Source organism: Protopterus annectens, chromosome 3.part0, assembly GCF_019279795.1.
Source record: "Protopterus annectens isolate FY-2018-M chromosome 3.part0, PAN1.0, whole genome shotgun sequence".
NCBI classification, from domain to species: Eukaryota; Metazoa; Chordata; order Ceratodontiformes; family Protopteridae; genus Protopterus; species Protopterus annectens.
Genome location: NC_056731.1, coordinates 919,334,280 through 919,352,945, shown reverse-complemented (window position 1 = coordinate 919,352,945; position 18,666 = coordinate 919,334,280). Strand labels below are relative to the sequence as shown.

The 18,666-nt window shown below is 42.2% G+C and overlaps 1 protein-coding gene across 1 annotated transcript in view; it reads left to right on the top strand.

Moving 5' to 3' along the window:
- Nucleotides 1-18,666, top strand: part of ROCK1 (Rho associated coiled-coil containing protein kinase 1) — a 4,526,103-nt gene that overhangs the window by 4,111,004 nt on the left and 396,433 nt on the right. The window contains exon 28 of the mRNA XM_044065727.1: nucleotides 13,764-13,852. Within this exon, the coding sequence (XP_043921662.1) occupies nucleotides 13,764-13,852 (89 nt within the window). The remainder of the gene's footprint in view (nucleotides 1-13,763; nucleotides 13,853-18,666) is intronic.

Below are 18,666 nucleotides of genomic sequence, written 5' to 3'. Positions count from 1 at the left end.
GATGGGGTAAGAAGGTATACACTTCTGCACCCTTGGCCATTAGGGCCTTAAATTGCCAGTTTCATATGTTAAAGTATCAGCATCATATTATTCGATTGCTTAAACAGAAAATGATGTTGATTCCTGACTGTGCTGAAAATAAGGATTTACAGGATTTAATGCATTCTGCTGAACAAGTTGGAAAACATATTTTGCAATGTGGTTTTGATTCACTAGAGGCATCTTGCAGGGCTGCTGTCACTGGGTCTGTACTTGGAAGGCATGCTTGGCTTAAGGAGCAATCCTTGCCAGATCATGTTAAAGCTAAATTGCTGGATACTCCTTTAAATCAGGACCACCTGTTTGGCAACAAAGCAGAAGAAGTTCTTAAAAAGATGGAAGAAAAAGCTAAATCTATGCAGACTGTTAAAGATTTCCTGCAATGACAGCTTCCAAGATTTAGTAGGCATTGGCCCTCTAAGAATTGGTCCTTTCCTGCCTCTTCCAGGCCTTCTCAGTCCAAACCCAGAACCAGCAGAACACCCAGGCTTCAGTCCCTGGTTATGCAAAGGACTAAGCAGTGGTGGGCTCCCACTTCCAAATCAGGGAGTAGTAAGACCTCTCCCCCCATGGTAAACTGTCTCAATGACTTAACTTTAAAACTTCCAAGCACTTCTCAACTGACTGCTCCTTTAGGGAGAAAGATTGCTCTGCAGGCAAAAAACTGGGAACTCATTACCCAGGACAAATGGGTTTTAAATAGTTTCCCAAGGATACAGATTTCACTTCCACGCGTTACCAACCCCAAACGTTTGGCCAGATCTACCCCCAAATCAGTGGGCTGTGGCTCAAAAGCAAGTACTCTCTCTCTTAAGCATAAAGGCTATTCAGACTGTACCAGAAGAGGAAAAGGGACAATGTTTCTACTCAAGACTTTTCCTGGTACCCAGAAAAGACAACTCATGGCATCCTATCCTGAACCTTTCTATCTTAAACACCTTTTTGGTGATTCCAAAATTCTAGATGCTAACTCTTCACCAGTTGCTTCCTATGCTAGGCAAAAATGCCTGGTTGGCAACACTGGATTTAAAGGAAGCCTACTTGCACATCCCAATCAGGGAATCTTGCAGAAGATACCTACACTTCAAAGCAAGTTACATGCACTATCAGTTTTCTGCACTGCCCTTTGGCTTATCTACTGTGCCCAGGATATTTACAAAGTGCATAGCTCCAGTCATTGCATTTTACAGGCAAAGAAATATTCAAATATACCCATACCTGGACGATTGTCTAATTCAGGCAGAAAGCCAGGACACACTTTTGAATCATCTGGCATTTGTACAAAAGGCGCCAACTTTTCTGGGGTGCACCATAAATGGAAAGAAATCACATCTGGTACCCTGTCAACAAATTATATTCCTGGGAGCAAGCTTGAACACGACTCCCCAGATGGCTTTCCTCACACCAGAGAAACAAATTCATTTGACAACTTACTTCAAACTAGTGGCCACAAAAACCATGCTATCTGCAAGTTAAATACTGCAAGCCTTTGGGTTCATGGCCTCCTGTATTCTACTAATTCCATATGCAAGACTGCATATGAGGAAACTACAATGGTATCTAAAAAGCCTATGGTGTCAACATTCTCAGGATCTAGAAGCAATGATTCCTATCATTTTATTTATTTATTTATTTATATTTGTTGACCGGGAGTGTCCGACTGGGCTTAGGTCCATTTTCAGCGGAGACCCGGGGAGAAAAGCTCCACAGTTAAAATAAACAGACAATAGTTACATTGGATTACATAGCGATTAACAATTTACATAGCAATTACTTACAACATATTTACAGATGAAGAACATAGAATATCAGTAGACAACTAGAATCTTTATCTGTGAAGTACATAACAGACATTAACAAATGTTACAAGAAGTTCCTGCTGTATAATAAGTACTGGCTTATGAGTATCTGAGCTTGCTATAATCAAGGTAGTTAGTGGAGTGGAAAGAAAAGTAGTGGTTGGATGAGGAGGGTGATATTAGAGTGGGAGTTGCAAGGGCATAGCCAGCATGTTTTTAGGTGCGCTTTAGTAAAGTTTTGAAGTGGGTGCATGATGGTATGGAGGTAATTGTGGGTGGAAGGGAGTTCCATAATTTGACTATGGTGCAAGAGAATAGTGCTTCACCAGCAGAGTTATTGGCTTTAGTGATCTGCAAGTGATTTTTGTTGCTGGATCTTAGTGGTCTGGTGGTGCAATAGGGTTGGAGTAGATTCTGGAGGGATTGGGACATTTAGTGGATAATTTACTAGTTTGTGGGCGAGTGAGAGTTGATACCATTGAAGGAGGTGAGGGAGTTCAAGCCAACCCAGTTCAGCAAGTGAGAGACAGTGGTGACTATGGTAGGATGCCCCTGTGGCAAATTTGGCGATTTTGTTGTAGCAGGTCTCTAGCTTGTTTAGATCGCATTGCCTTAGGTTGGTATATATTGGTCAGGCATAAAGTAGGGTGGAGATAAGGTGGGAATTTGCTATTGAAATCTTTGCTGCTTTGGTGAGAAGTTGCTTATTTCTGTATAGCGCTCCTAGTTTTTTGTGGACATTTTTTTATGGTCAAGGATATGTGAATGTCAAATTTTAGTTTATTGTCTATTTCCACTCCTAGCAATTTGGTGTGTTCAGTTGGGTATATAGTGGTGTTGTCTTTTGCTGTGATGTTAAAGTGAGAGTTGTTTTGAGTATGTTTGGTGGGTTGGAAGATGAGTAGTTTAGTTTTGTTTGGGTTGAGTATTAATTGGGCATCGGATAACCAAGTTTCAAAAGAAGAAAAGGCTTCCTGTGTGACTTTTTTTGCAGTTTGGGTAGGGACTGGGCTGAGCAGATGATGGTGGAGTCATCTGTGTATTGTATGAGTGTGCCATGTTTGGTGGCAGAGGCGAGATTATTGGTGAAAACAGAGAAGAGTAGGGGTCCAAGGATGGATCCTTGGGGAACCCCTATGGAGACAGGTAGTTGGGGAGATATGTCATTCTGCCATACAACGGATTGTTGGCGGTCAGACAGGTAACTCTGAAACCAGTTGGTGACTGATTGTGAGAAGGATAGGTTATTGAGGACAGAGATAAGTTGTTTGTGTGGGACCATGTCAAATGCTTTAGATAGGTCTAGGAAAGTAGCAGAGGAGAGATAGCCATTGTTTTTATGCTGAAGGGATAGTGTTAGTAAAGGAGAGTAAGGCAGTGGTGGTGCTATGGTTTGGTCGGAAACCATGCTGAGTATTGGAAAGGAGGTTGTTAATAAGGAGGTAGTCTGAGACCTGAGAGTGTATGCATCTCTCTCGTATTTTGGAGAGTGGAGAGAGAATAGCTATGGGGCGGTAATTGATTAGTTCTGTGGAGGGGAATTATATGTGATACTTTCCAGTGTGGGAATGTAACTTTCTGACAGAGATCGGTTAATCAAGATGGATACTGGGTAGGCCAGAGCATCAGCTACGATTTGTAGGTATTCACTTGGGAGGTTGTCTGCTGCTAATCTGGTGGCTTAAGTTTAGTTAAGAGTTTTTTTATGTTGGAGGTAGGTACAGGAGAAAAAGAGAAGGCAGTGGGGCGATTACTAGTTGAAGGTGTGAGTTGGAGGGGGGGGTGGTTGTGTTGTTTAGCTAGTGATAGTATGGTTTTTATGAAGTGTGTGTTGAATGAGGTAGCAATATTTTCTGAGGAGTGAGGGATGTTAGGAGGAGGGGTACTGACTTTACCTGGGTGGAGGATGGAGTTTATGGAGGACCAGAATTGTTTGGGGCTGTTTTGAGAGGAGTCTAGGGCAGACTGGTAGTATTGGAATGTGTACTGTTTTATTAGCTTTTTGACTCTATTGCGTAGTTCTAGGAATTTCTGTTCTGTTGAGGGGGTTTTGGTTTTGCGCCAGTGCTCTCAGGCTTTATCCCTGTTTTTCATTTCTGACTTAGTGGTTTTCTGTAGCCATGGGGAGGGTTGTGCTTTGATTCTGGAAAGTCTTATGGGGGCATGGTAATTAAGGATGCTCAGGAAGGTAGTATTAAAAAATTCAACTGCGTCATCGAGACTGAGGTACTTTAGAGGATGCCAGTTACATTCTTTGAGGGACGAGATGAATGTGAGTGGGTTAAAGTTTAGTTTTTTACGTATTTGACGGTAAATGACAGGTTTAGCTTGGTATAGGTATTTTTTGAGTAGGAATGTTGGGTAGTGATGACTGAGGCTATCTGATAAGCAGCCTGTTATATATGACTGGGGACTCTTACTGACTAGTATCCAGTCCAGGGTAGTGTGCTTGCTGGAGTTTTTATTTATCCTGGTTGGCGACTGGACTAGTTGGGTGAAGCCATGAAGGTTTACATAATGGGTTGGATGGTTGCCAGAACAGGATTGCCAGTCAATATTGAAATCACCTAAAATGATAGTTTCTTGGGGGAGATGGTGGGTAGACCAGCTGATGAGGTTTTCTAGTGGAGGGATGTTTTGGCCAGGTGGGAAGTAGCATCCAATTATGTTGATGGTTTTGTTTTGGTTTATTTTGAGGTTGGTATATATTATTTCTTCATTGCCTATTTGTGGAACTGATTATTTTAAGATCTGGATGTTTAGATGCTGTTTAAATATTATAGCTACACCGCCTCCTTTCTTGTTTAGCCGGTCTACTCTTAGTATGTCATAACCTGTAAGGGAGTATTTGCTCACTGGTAATATGAGGTTTTAGCCAGGTTTCTGTCAGGATGACTATATGTGGGGAGTACAAGTCTGTGGTGGCATGGAGTTCATGGACTTTGTTGGATATACTTCTAATATTTAGGCTTAGTAGAAGGAAGTTACTTGGCTTTCTATTGGCTGTAATATGGGAGACGTTGTGGTTTCTAATCTGATTATGAGGATTGGGGTTGGAGATGGTAGGGTCAGGGTTGGGGTGGATAGCTCCACTTAGGGCTAGTTTAAGATGTGCATGAGGTTATTAGTTTTCTCAGTTTTTGAATCTGTTTGTTTATAAGGGAAACTTTATGATTGTGCTCTTTGGGTAGTAGGTATGGTGGGAGGCTTACTGTGGCAAGTTGTAGGGATGCTTTATGTTTGAGTAATATAGTTGGTAGAATATGTAGGGGGTAAATATGGATGTTTCTTGAGTTGGTGGGAGGGGAGCTGAGTGAGGGTGAGACGAGTGGTGGTGGGTGAGACATGAGTGGTGGTGTGAGTAGTAGTACAGTGGTAGTGGTTGAGTGGGGGAATGATGGAGCTTTGGTAGGATGTAAGATATGCAAGGAGAGTGCATGCCGTCAACATAGGTAAGGTATGCTTGTACATGTTAGTTGAGGAGGTGTGATAGTAGTGGGAAGTAGTAGGTAGGAAGTAGTAGGTAATCATACCTTGCCTACAGCTAGAATTCCTTTGGTGGGCAGAGGCCTGCCACCAAAACAAGGGATTACCATTCAGTCTTCCCCCTGACACCCAAACCCTAACAACAGACTCATCAGACTATGCATGGAGGGGCTCACCTGGCAGGGAAGTGCATTCAGGACAAATGGAACCCAAGTCAAATGCACCTGGATATCAGTCAAAAAGAAACGTTAGCTGTACAGAATGCTCTGACAGCCTTCAAGGACCACATTCTTCCAGGACAATTAATGGTAAAGACGGACAACACCACTGTTATGTGGTATATAAACAAGAAGGGGGGTACCCATTCTTACCCCCTCTCCAGACTAGCCATGGCCTGTGGAGCACAGCCTTGAGCTACCAAGTGCATATACAGGCTCAGTTCCTGCCAGGAAAACTAAATACACTGGCAGACGAACTAAGCAGAAATCTCATGGACCCACATGAGTTGAAACTGGAACCAAAGATTTTCAACATGTTGATAAACAAATGGGGGAGCCCAGATATAGACCTGTTTGCCTCCCCCCAGAACTACCAATTGGACAAATTCTGCACAAGGACTCCCCACAAACAAGCTTGAAAAGTGGATGCTCTGTCCTTCAGCTGGAAAAATCAGTTTATGCCTTTCCTCCTCTGCCTCTCCTCTTCAAAGTACTACTAAAGATCCAACAGGACAAATCAAGGATGATACTGATTGCACCAGACTGGCCACGCCAACACTGGGTACCCCCTCTTGCGCAGTGTATCACTGCTAGCCCAATGGCACCTGCCTCAGACCCCTACCCTGCTGTCTCAGCAGGAGAGCCAGATTCTGCACCCCCAGCTTCAAACCCTGAACCTGGCTAATTACCTAATCTCTCCATTACCATCCCTCAGTAAACAAGTGTTGGATTTCATTTTGTTGGCAAGGAGGCCTAGTACTAGAAAATCTTATGCGGAAAAATGGAAAAGATTCTGTGCCTGGAACCAAACTTAAGGGATGGCCAGAGCAGCACCCGATTTACGTCAGATTCTTCAATACTTAACAAGGGCCTTTCCTGTTCCTCCATCAAAATTCACGCCTCAGCTATTTCAGCTCATTACAACACAGAACCACCCCACTTTTCTCACCCACTGCTCAAACAGTTCCTCAGAGGGGCCAAAAACTCAAGACCACCCAGGAGAGCCCCAACTCCAGCCTGGGACCTTAATTTTGTATTGGAAAAACACACTCTTCCTCCTCTTGAGCCAGCTGCAAGTGCAGAGTTAAAATTCCTTTCTTAGAAAACTGCTTTCCTTTTAGTAATCACTTCAGCAAGAAGGGTAGCGGAATTACAAGCCCTTATGGCAGTTGAGCCTTTCATCATCTTTCTTGCGGACAGGGTGTCCCTCAGGACTAATCCCCCTTTCATGCCCAATGTGTTATCCAGTGTGGCTCTCAGTCAATCCATTCATTTGCCAACCTTCTTTTCTAATGTACAGAACAAAGGGGACCAGATACTGCACTCCTTAGATGTGCACAGACAACTTCGGTTTTACTTGGACAGGACTAAACCTCAAAGGAAATCTGAACAACTACTGGTGGCATTTGCTGCAGGGGCAGAGGGGAAGTTTATTTCAAAGCAAACCATTTCTAAATGGATAGGCCATTGCATTCATTTCTGCTGTAAGCACCATGGAAAATCTATGCCACAGGGGATTAGACCCCATTCAACCAGAGCTGCAACTACCTCTACAGGCTTTCTCAGAGGTGTCCCTACCAGATACATCCTAGAAGCTGCTACCTGGAGTTCTGTACATACCTTCACCAAACATTACCATTTTCCAATTTTCTCTAAATCCAGAGCTGGCTTTGCCACTGCAGTCTTGCAGGGCCTTATAACTGGTCCTAATTCTATCTAAATTCCTCCTCCCATCCTTAGCTTTGGGAATCTACCCAAATGTGATGACTACAACAGTGAAACACGAAGAACATAGTACAGCTGTGTACACTTACCATAAATGTAGATGTTTGAGTGTATTCACTGTTGCATTCCTGGTTACCCTCCCTCCATCTCCCTGACTTCGTTTGGCTATACCTCTACTCTCCTTTTCTATGCTTAAATGTTTTTTGGTGTATTTGCTTTTTTGTTGGAGGTATAACCTTCTGTGTGTATGTATATATGTGTATATATATATATATATATATATATATATATATATATATCTTTAATTGCTTTCCATTAGGGGGGCACCTGACATCTGTGGCAAGAAAAACTAATGTAATGGCATTGGATGCATGCTTTATACCCCTGATTACCTGACGTCATGGAAAATGAGACAGCAACTGACGCAGGACCCAAGACTTTGATAATCAGGCTGACTAACGGCTACTGCAAGCAGATAACCCAAATGTGATGACTGCAACAGTGAATACACTCGAACATCTACATTTATGGTAAGTGTATACAACAGTACTTTTTTCTTTGTGAAGGTTTTTGGATCCGGTTCATGTGAGGGGTGTAGCAAACTTGATCTGAGGGAAGGAAGGAGAGGGAGGGGTGTTATAGGTAAGGGGAGGAGCATGGAGCTCAGATCATATGCTGGTGAAACTGCCATCTTGGATCCGATCCGGATCCGACATCCCACAGATTGATGACAAATGAAATCTAGCTACTCAGATGGAACGTTTTGGTGACTACATAACTTCTTTTTATGTACCAGGTAGATTTCTCAAGCTGGGTAAAGATGACCAAGAGCATGTTAAGGTCTGTCTAGACTAGTATAGTGCAAATTCCTCATACATGTTGCAACATTAGACTGCTTTTATAATCACTCAGAAGTTTAGTAGTTATGTATTTAAATGTACCAGTAGTTTACCAGCTAATGTTTGCAACTTGCACCCTCCTTAATATCAGTATTGCCCTCCATATTTATACTCACTAAGTCAGTTATTATAGTAAGGATAATTTAAGTGATAACCTTTGCAAAATTGAACTACTTGTATATACCATGCGATCAGCAAGTATGTGCATAACTTACCTTATGTAGGATTTACCCTGTCTTTCTTACCCTAAGCTTTATACTGCTACTCTCACATTTAGAGATGCACGCACGTCTCCCCTCTTTAGTTTGAGTACACACCCCTCAGTCTTCTCCCTAGCTTTCCCATTGACTGCATTTTCTTATCAGTGACTTACTCTGCTGTTGCTCCTTACGTCTTAGTTCCAAGTCCCTAACATCATTCATCATCTCTTTTACTTCCAATATTGTGGAAGTCTGTTTATACTTCCTTAACCTTGTGATGGCTTTCTTGGTTTTAACCATTAACATTGTAAATAAAGTACATAACAGTAAAAAAGTTCCAGCTTTTACCAGATACCTCAGAAAAGAAACAAAATCTGTAAAAACAGCAAAAACACTGAGGTAAGGCTCCAGGGTTCAATATTTTATTGTTCATAAAAACGAGACAGAAGCGCTTTCACCCAGTTGGGCCTCTTCAGGTGTAAATGCACACACAGCCAGGAAATGGAACAGCTTGTTGTAAGTTCACCAAGGCAGATTCAGTAAATCCAGGTAGGCACCAAACGAATTCAAATAATTCCTTTATTCAGAACCACAGAATAATAACACACAAGTGCTTTCGCTCAGAGGAATTCTGAGCTTTATCAAGTGATGGATCACAGTCTGTTTGAGCAGGCATTTTTAAAATTCTAAGACCACTGGGGATGATGCCTTCAGAAATACATGTCTGCATATGATGTTTCTCAAACTGAGTCCGTTTTAACTTCAGTAAGTCTTTTTCAATAGCAAACAACTCACTCTTCAGTGCAACGAAATCAATATTAGCAGCATCATCATTTTCTAAAGTAGTGTTTCCACTCAACAAGGGGTTATTTTGTTCGCTCACCTTCAAGATGAATTGACCCACATTATCATTAGTCCATAGGTTTTTTGAAATGGGTATATAATCCAATTCCACATCTTCCAAGTTAGAATTAATGCCTGTTGCCATAATTCTAACACATACAGCTTAGAGCATTCTTAAAGGTATATTTAAGATACAAGCTCTGTATTAAACAATGCTAGTAAAGTGCTGAAGTCCAAGGTACATAAATACAATATAAATATAAAAACATAAATGTAAGTAAAATACATATAAAAACCTGTAACTAAAAACATTTCACACAATGCCTTAGCAATACATACCAGTGATATCCCTCTAAAACCAGCTCTAAGAAATAAACCCCTGCACAGATAAAATGTTTTTAGTTACAGGTTTTTATATGTATTTTACTTATATTTATGTTTTTATATTTATATTGTATTTACGTACCTTGGACTTCAGCACTTTACTAGCATTGTTTAATACAGAGCTTGTATCTTGAATATACCTTTAAGAATGCTCTAAGCTGTATGTGTTAATTAGTATAAATAGAGGAGCTAGTACATTGATTTTTTTACACCTGAAGAAGCCCAACTGGGTGAAAGTGCTTGTGTCTCGTTTTTATGAACAATAAAATATTGAAGCCTGGAGCCATACCTCAGTGTTTTTGCTGTTTTTACGGATATTGTAAGTAAAGTGTTCACAGGTCAAGTTTTTCCATTTCTGGGCTAGTTTAGTAAAACCTCTGATGTGAAGTTGTTCTATTTTACCGTTCATTCTTTACTGATGGGTTCGTAGCCGATCCCTCAGCTCCGAGTCGGCCAGTTGCAAAGCTCGAGGTCTTCAAATAGCTCGAGGCCAAGTCCCTATCACATGATGCACCTGGAGTTACCCCAGATCTAGTTTGCCACTGTAACAGATCAGAGGTTCTGCATTAGCTCTGGCCAGTAAAACTGTTTTTTCATTATTTACTTAAAAACATTGCTAGTTAGATAGTTTTAAGGTAGTTTAAAATAGTTTTATAAAGCTCTTATAGCTTTTTGGTGTCCTTATGTACTTTATGTCCCTTCCCTACTGTGCTTTAAAAATTTCTAGTTGGCCTCTTGTTTTAGGCCAAGTTTAACACTCTCTTTCTAGATATTACACTGTGCTTATTCAGTGACCTTTTGTCACAATTTAAACTTGTTACTTAGATAGTTATTGTTTTGTGTGGTGTGTTCAGCCTTAGGATTTTTTTAGATAAGGCTTAGTTGTTAATTATTGTTGAAGTTTGCAGTTGACAGTATCTTTGTCATATATTATTTCTTAGACAATATTAGATACGGTTTGTTGTGTCTCTTAGCACCTATCCTCTTTTTATTGCATAGTCTGCTTAGAATGTTCTTATTGTGTGCTTTAGATAGATTTTTTTCTGTCACTTTAACATTTATATTAGTATTACTGTGTGTGTGTGTGTGTGTGTGTGTGTGTGTGTGTGTGTGTGTGTAACGTAGCCTGATTTTATTTAAGGCTTGTGTGAATAATTGCTGTTAAGTATTTTCTGTGGTGACAGTAATTTTTTCCTTGAGGCTGCTATGGCTGACCAAGAGAAGCATCCGAAGTCAAGTTTTAAGAAGTGCCCAAAATGTGGCCAAAAGATGTCTGTAACAAACAGCCATGTAAACTGTGTCTACTGTCTAGGAGCCCTGCATTTACAGGATAGCTGTTCTATATGTCATTCCTTCTCCTCCAAGGTCCTGTAGGAAAGGAAAAGAAAAGTAATTGACAGAGGTTTGTTGAAGCTATCTTTTCAAGAATCTTTGAGTGACCATGATGAATCCAGCAAGTCGTCAAAGTCTTCTAAAACTTCAGACTCTAAGAAATCGAAAAAAACTTCGGCTTCGGCTCCACTGCCATTGGAACAGACAGTCTTTTCTTTTTGGAGCCGGTCCCCAGTCTTGGAACCGGTATCCAAAGCTCCTAAGAGTCCGTTACTACAGTAGGTACCACCTTTGGTGTGCTCATCTCGGTCCTCTATCTGCCTTTCTGATCTGGATGTGGATCGTGTGGTGCAGAAGCTGTTATCGGCACCGGCCTTGGCAAAAATTGTATCTGCTTTGACCCACATGGCTTCAGAGCCGAAGACCCTTGCACCAGCTCAGACTATTCCTCCGAGCCATGCTGGTCATTCGGAGCTGGAGGAGTTGGACCTGTTTATCGTGGAACCCTCGGATCAGATGCCTGCTCCAGTATCTTTAACTCTTTTCACTCTGACATCCTCGATGCTGATTGAGGACTCTAGGAGCTGACACTGTCTGGTCGGGTCTAGGGAGGATAGTCTGACCTACTAGTCAGTTCCGACTCTGTCTCTCGGGGCTTCGGCTCGGATGAGGTTGGCTCCTACCTTTGGTCCGGAGCCCACTGTCCCGGTGCCGGGGGTATCAACAGCTTCCTCGGATCCGTCTGTTCCCTCACATCGGAGCAGGGGTACTTTCAATGACATGAGGAAAGTCATGTCTCCTAAAACATCCTTGACCTCAGGTCTGGCTTCCTCCTCTCCTAAAGTGCCTGGGCCTGCTTCTGCCTCACACATCCTGACTAAGTGTTGAGACCCAGAGCCTCAGGAAGCCCCATTGGGTGGCCCTTGCTCTTCCGAGACCTCACCAGAAGCTCCCACTGATGAGGTTCCCAGGAAGAGATTGTGTAAGAGGAAACATCTAGACTCCCCCCAGGAGTCTCTAACATTGGATACTGACTTAGATGAGTCAGAAGGGTCCCCACATTCTCCCTCTGAAGATATTTCATTCACTGAGATACTTGAAATACTTAGGCAGAGGGGTGACTGGCAGTCCAAAAGTTCTACTGAGGATGAATCATTTCTCCTGAAGGCTTTCAGGTCTCAGCCTTCCACCTCTTGGGTGTCTCCGCCCTTCGATGAGCTGATGCAGCTGGTCCCACAAAGAGTGTGGGAGTCTCCGGATACTATGGAGCCTGTCCCTAGGAGGCCTAATTAGTTAATTTCTGCCCCCCTTGACAAATCTTTCTTAACAAAAGGTGTTCATGCATGGTGCAACATTAGACTTATTTTACAATCACTGAGAAGTTTACTAGTTATGTATTTAAATGTACCAGTAGTTTAGCAGCTAATGTTTACAACTTGCCCCCTCCTTAACATCAGTATTACCCTCCATATTTATACACAATAATTCTATTATTATAGTAAGGATAATTTAAGTGACAGCCTTTGCAAAATTGAACTATTTGTATATACCATGGAATCAGCAAGTATGTGCATAACTTACCTTATACAGGATTTACCCTGTCTTTCTTACCCTAAGCTTTATACTGCTACTCTCACATTTAGAGATACACGCATGTTTCCCCTCATTTAGTTTGAGTACACACCCGTCAGTCTTCTCCCTAGCTTTCCCATTGACTGCATTTTCTTATCGGTGACTTACTCTGCTGTTGCTCCTTACTTCTTAGTTCCATGTCCCTAACATCATCCGTCATCTGTTTTACTTCCAATATTGTGGAAATCTGTTTATACTTCCATAACCTTGTGATGGCTTTCTTGGTTGTAACCATTAACTATGTAATTAGTGTTCACAGGTCTAGTTTTTCCATTTCTGGGCTAGTTTAGTAAAACATCTGTTTAGTAAGATTCATCCCTTTACCACAGATGTTTTTCACCATGCTTTGCAGTTAAAGTTCCAGAAGATATAACTTCAGATGCCTAATACTTCATCACACCCTTGCAGTTTCCTGATATCCTGAAAAAGCATCTTATTAATTTTGCTTGTCATATAGAAATACCTGTATAGGCATTTCCTGCCAAAACGTCTAAATCACTTGATGATGTATCTTGGGGCTTGGGCAATGTTTCCCCACTCCTGTCTTATGTCTGAGACAGCCCCCTTTTCCAATTTATTACCATTTTCACATGACTCTAATTAGTTACTTCCAGAAGCTTTTTGTTTACTTTAATTAGAATCCTCTTTTAAAACATGGCAGAGTTTCATGTTCCCAATGATATGTGTACCATTGTGACATGATGTGTACAATTGTGGTATGTGTACCATTGTTAGTTTTGTTATCCTTTTGGGGTCCTCTCCTTGTATCCTCTTTGTATTCAGTTACTAACTCTTAGACTGGCCTAATCATGAGCAAAACAGTGTCCTCAAGTACTTTGTGTTTCATGAACTGTGTTAGAAATATGCCCCATTTGTATCATCTGCACCTGTGTGCATTTATGTGTTTGTTAGAATTTGCTTGTTTTTGGAAGCATTTTGGTGGGTTGCAAATATGTAAATCTGTGATTCGTCATAGGAGTATTTAAATATGTGAACAAGATAGAAAGGGGTAAGAAAACTGTGACTTTGTTCTGGAGTCGTAAATGTTTTAACAAAGTTATTAATTCCAACCAGGGAGGTAAGGACCAATATGTGTGCTATTTAGTTGTATTTATAAACTGTGGTAAAGGCAAGTTAATGTGTGATATTTTAAAGTTCAAACTTCGTTTTTAATGCTTACCATTTTTTCTCTGCATGTCATCCCAGTATGTTGTAGTGAGCAGCAAAAAGATTCTGTTTTACAATGACGAATTAGACAAAGAGCAGTCAAACCCTTCAATGGTACTGGACATTGAGTAAGTAGTTAGTTTTGTTTAATGTTGCATATAATTTTCTGTGAAAACAGTCAAGGCATGTATACATACAGTTACTCAGAACACACTTTGTTCTGTTGTTATACAAGGAATTCTAACATTACCTCGAAAGAATTTTCATGCATCTTAATCTTCCAGGTAAAGAAGAGTTTGCATCACAGAAGTAAATTCAGTCATTTTTTGGGAATTTTCATTGAGCATGCCCTTAATTTGTTAATGTTTCTCCAGCAGAGGATTGCTGTTGTGGCAGAGTTGTTCCATGATACATCGGCAAAGGGAGATGGCCTGGCACGTAGAAAGTTTTTACAACATTGCCGTGGTGTTAAATTGAAAGCTTTTTCAGCCACCACAGTTTTTTCTTTCTGCTGTATATTTCACTTCCAGGGGGGGGTATCATAGCTCATCTGTCCTTTCCTATACTTATTCATATCTTTTTTCTGTAAAAAACGTGTGTGTTTACTTTTTTGAAGTTTTGTTGAAGACACGTCAGATGTACACAGATCATTTTTTGCAGTGCTACCACTGACTGGCTGTCAGTCACCAATTTTGCAGTGATTCCATGTTCACACACACTCCTTTACATATGCTGTTTCTGTTGTGTGATCCACACCTGGAGGGTCCACTTTTGGTAGACCTCTACACACAGAAGGTTGTCTCCTTATGTAGGTTTCCTTAGTGGTGGTGTACTGAGTTGTGTCATGAATGGAACAGGGCCAAGTGAGATGATGTAATTTTGCAGTCTGCAATACTGTACCATCCTCTGACAAGTTGCTGGTTAACATCATACCCGTATCAACCACAAGCATCTGTCCACACCCTCATGCTTTCTGGAATCCTTCTTTCCTAAAAGAGGCAAGCAGTCATAGCATCATCCTTTCTCTCCCCCACCTTAAAAACATCAAGTACTTGCGCTACTAGTTGAACTCTGGACATTTGCTTTATAGTCAAGGCTTTAGCTCACTACACCAGTGGAGCTAGCAAAACATACACAAATCTTTGATTTGATGTGTTCTTTGTGACCAAAATAATGCCAAAACTGCTAACCCACTTGTTTTTAGTCTTCTAGAGCACACTGGAAATTTATGATTTTTTGTAAAGTCTGTATTATAATACTATTTTAAGAGGCAAATTGATAAAGACCAATATAAGACAAGTGTTTGTCATACACAAGTGTCAAGGAGTCATTTGTCAATGTCCGATATTGATTTGCTGTAGTAAACTGGAGGCTAAGCTCTCTCAACTCAGTACTGGCGTAACCAGTCAGGAGGAGAAGGAAACCACACTCACTACAATTCCAGTCTCGCATTGACCTACCACGACAGCAAACCAAACATATAAACACACAAAAACATACTCGGAGGCTCTAAATAAAAATCTGCCTAAGCAGCAGAGACCTCCAAAGCAGACACCCAAGCAACCGCTACCCCAAAACAAAACACGTGCAACACATAGCTCACAAAGCCAGTGTGCCGAACAGTCACAGCACTTAAGGCTAAACAACAAACCTGATGCACTTGTAATAGGTGACTATCGTCAGGCACACTGATGTCCCGCTCACCAGGCTGAACAAGGAGAAGGTCACAGTGAGCTGCCTGTCGGGTGCTAGAATCCGCCACATAAGACAAGCACTCGGGTCACTCCAAGGCAAGTACAAATATGACTCAGTCATTGTCCATGCTGGTGTGAATGACCTGAGACGTACCTCCCTGGACTACATGAAAAGAGACATAGAGGAGCTCTCTGAGCATGTAGCCCAGGCCGGTATGACCCTGACCTTGAGTAGCATCATACCCTCACCAAGAATGTTGCCACAATATGAAGACAAGATGATCAATTTCAACAACTGACTTAAGTACTGGTGTCATTCAAAAGGGATCCAATGCCTTTCAGCCTGGGATGACATGGTCGACAAGCCACAATGCTTCGCTAGGGACGGCTTGCACCTGTCACCCCTCGGCTTTCGGATATTGGCAAAGGCTCTTGCTACCCCCATAGTGCCTTTTTTAGGCAAGGCTTAAAAGACAAACCCACCTCGATAGGTATCACAAGGGATAAGAAACTAAGAGTAATGCTTCTCAACGCCAGAAGTCTAAACCTCAAGATGCACGCACTCGAAACTCTCCTTAGCGTGGAGAACATCAATATCTGTGCAGTAACAGAAACCTGGTTCAAGGCTCCAGAGAGCATCCCAGCACTACCAGATTATACCTCATACCATGCTTTTCGGCCCCAAAACTTGGACCGAACCACAAAAGGAGGGGGAGTATCAATATTCGTCAAAGATACCCACACCTCCAGGTTGGTGGCACAGCACGAAGCATCAGAGACTATCCATGTGCAACTAACAGTGGGTAAAACTGCCTTCCAGTTTATAGCCTGCTACAGACCACCCTCCCAAACCCAGGAACCCCACTCGGCCTTCCTGAGAACACTGGAAAATATGAATGTCTCTCCAAACACCATTATATTGGGTGACATCAACTACCCAAACATAGACTGGGAGCATTACTCTAGCTCCAACACCCTAGCCCAAAGGTTCCTAGAATTTATAAACTCAAATGCTATGGAACTTGTTACCACTCCCACAAGAGGGGAAAACATACTGGACCTGATCATCACCAACATGGGGACTCTATGCTCCAGACCAGAAGTGTATCCCTCACTGGTAAGATCAGACCATAAACTAATCTCACTGGATATTCACATCCCGACCCCACCCTCTGCCCAGAAAACCACAGTGAAAAACTTCTCTAAAGCAAATTTCACACTCCTCAAAACTGAGGTGGAATCCTTCAAATCCCCCGGGCCTGTGGAAAATACTGCCCAGACCGCAGACTCCTTTATAAACGCATTCTATGAACACCTTCAGGAATGCATGGATCATCTCCCTCCCCACCAAAAGGGCAAATATCTATCCCAGCAGAGTGCTGCCCCCCTGACATCTCAGATGCTCAGGTAAGAGCCACCTCTCCAAAGCAAAAAACACAGCATCAATGGGACCAGACGGTGTCCTGGGCTGCGTCCTACATGAACACCAAGAAGAGCTAAACCCAAACATAAAACTAATGTTCAATCTCAGCCTTACTACAGGATATGTACCCAAAGAGTGGCGTACAGCAACAGTGGTCCCACTCCACAAAGGTGGTGCCTCAACGGATCCTGGAAACTATCGCCCCATAAGCCTGACTAGCTTGGTCTGCAAAGCTATGGAAAGGATCATCATGGACCTCATAAATAAAGATATTGGGGACCTACAGACACTGGATCCTACCCAGTTCGGCTTTAAGGGCAGATCCTGCCTCTTAAACCTGGTCGATTTCTTTCAAACAGTCACCAAGGCCATTGACGAGGGGAAGGTGGTCCACACAGCCTACCTGGACCTTGCAAAAGCCTTCGATACGTTACCCCACTTGGGCATTATAGATAAGTTCACCAGATTAAATATAAACCCCTGTGTCACTAGATGGGTTGCAAACTGGCTCAAGGACAGAACCCACATGGTTAGAATTGCTGGAGCCATGTCAGACTCCAAACCAGTTACAAGTGGCATCCCACAAGGCTCATTCCTGGGACCTCTCTTATTCGGTATATAATTCTCGGAGGTACAGGCCAACACGGAAGGACTGTGGCTGACCAAGTTCGCAGATGACTGCAAACTGGGTGCCATAATCGGCTCTCCAGCCGACACAAGCATCCTCCAAAAGGGCCTCATAGAAACAGACAACTGGTGCCAGAGCCATGGCCTCAAGCTAAACGCCAAAAAGTGTATAGTCATCCCCTTTGGCAAAAACAAAGTGCCCACAAATTACTACATAGGTGGTAATCTATTAAGTACAGAAGAAGTAATTAGGGACCTGGGGACCCAAGTTGATAGCAATCTTTCATTTGACAACCACGTGGCCAAAGTGGTTAGAAAAACATTTTATGTAGCCCACCTAATCATGACGGGATTCACATCTAGATCAGGGGAGGTCATCGTGCCTCTTTACTCATCCCTCATCAGGCCCATAATTGAGTACAATGCCCCTTTTGGGATGTACCTTACCAGACACCTGCAGCAACTGGAAAGACCCCAAAAGTACCTCACCAAAAGGATCAAAGGGCTCAAACAGATGCCATATACTGCCCGGTTAAAGAAACTCCATCTCTACTCAGTGGCATACCACCTGCTCAGAGGTGATCTGTGCCTGACGTATAAAGCCATGTCCAACCCGGAATTAATGGACATGCTGCACCTCAGAAAATCCAAATCCCATCGAGCTACGTGCTCGAGAGACTTGAACCTCAGCACTGAAATAAATAGGACATGCTGGAGGGACAGATTCATAACCCAGAGGCTCCCTTCACTCTGGAATAAAATCCCAGTCCAGGTTAGGCAGAGTCCCTCATTGACTCTCTTCAAGAGGAATCTTGATGAGTGGATGGGAGATCGTAGGTTTACCCCGGGTATCATTTTTGTGTCACTGTTAGACAGAGGCACAGTATACTAACTTCGAACAAGGGCATAGCAAAATTAATTTAAAATGGGTAGCAAAAGCCAAACACACTCTGGCTAGGCTTATAAATGCCCTAGGGGCAGATAGCCTAATATGAACCTATGAACCTATAAGAACTGCACCAAAAATGCTTGGAAAGGTTAAGGTTGAGGGAAGAGAGAATAATGAGGCAGCACACAGTATAAATGAAATAGCCCAGTAATTCAGACTTGCAGCAGTAAACATGAACCACCATAACACCTGATCTTTCTTTGAAGTTCTTCCCGTACTAGTTAACAACTGAGTTCTTCTACAGGCTGT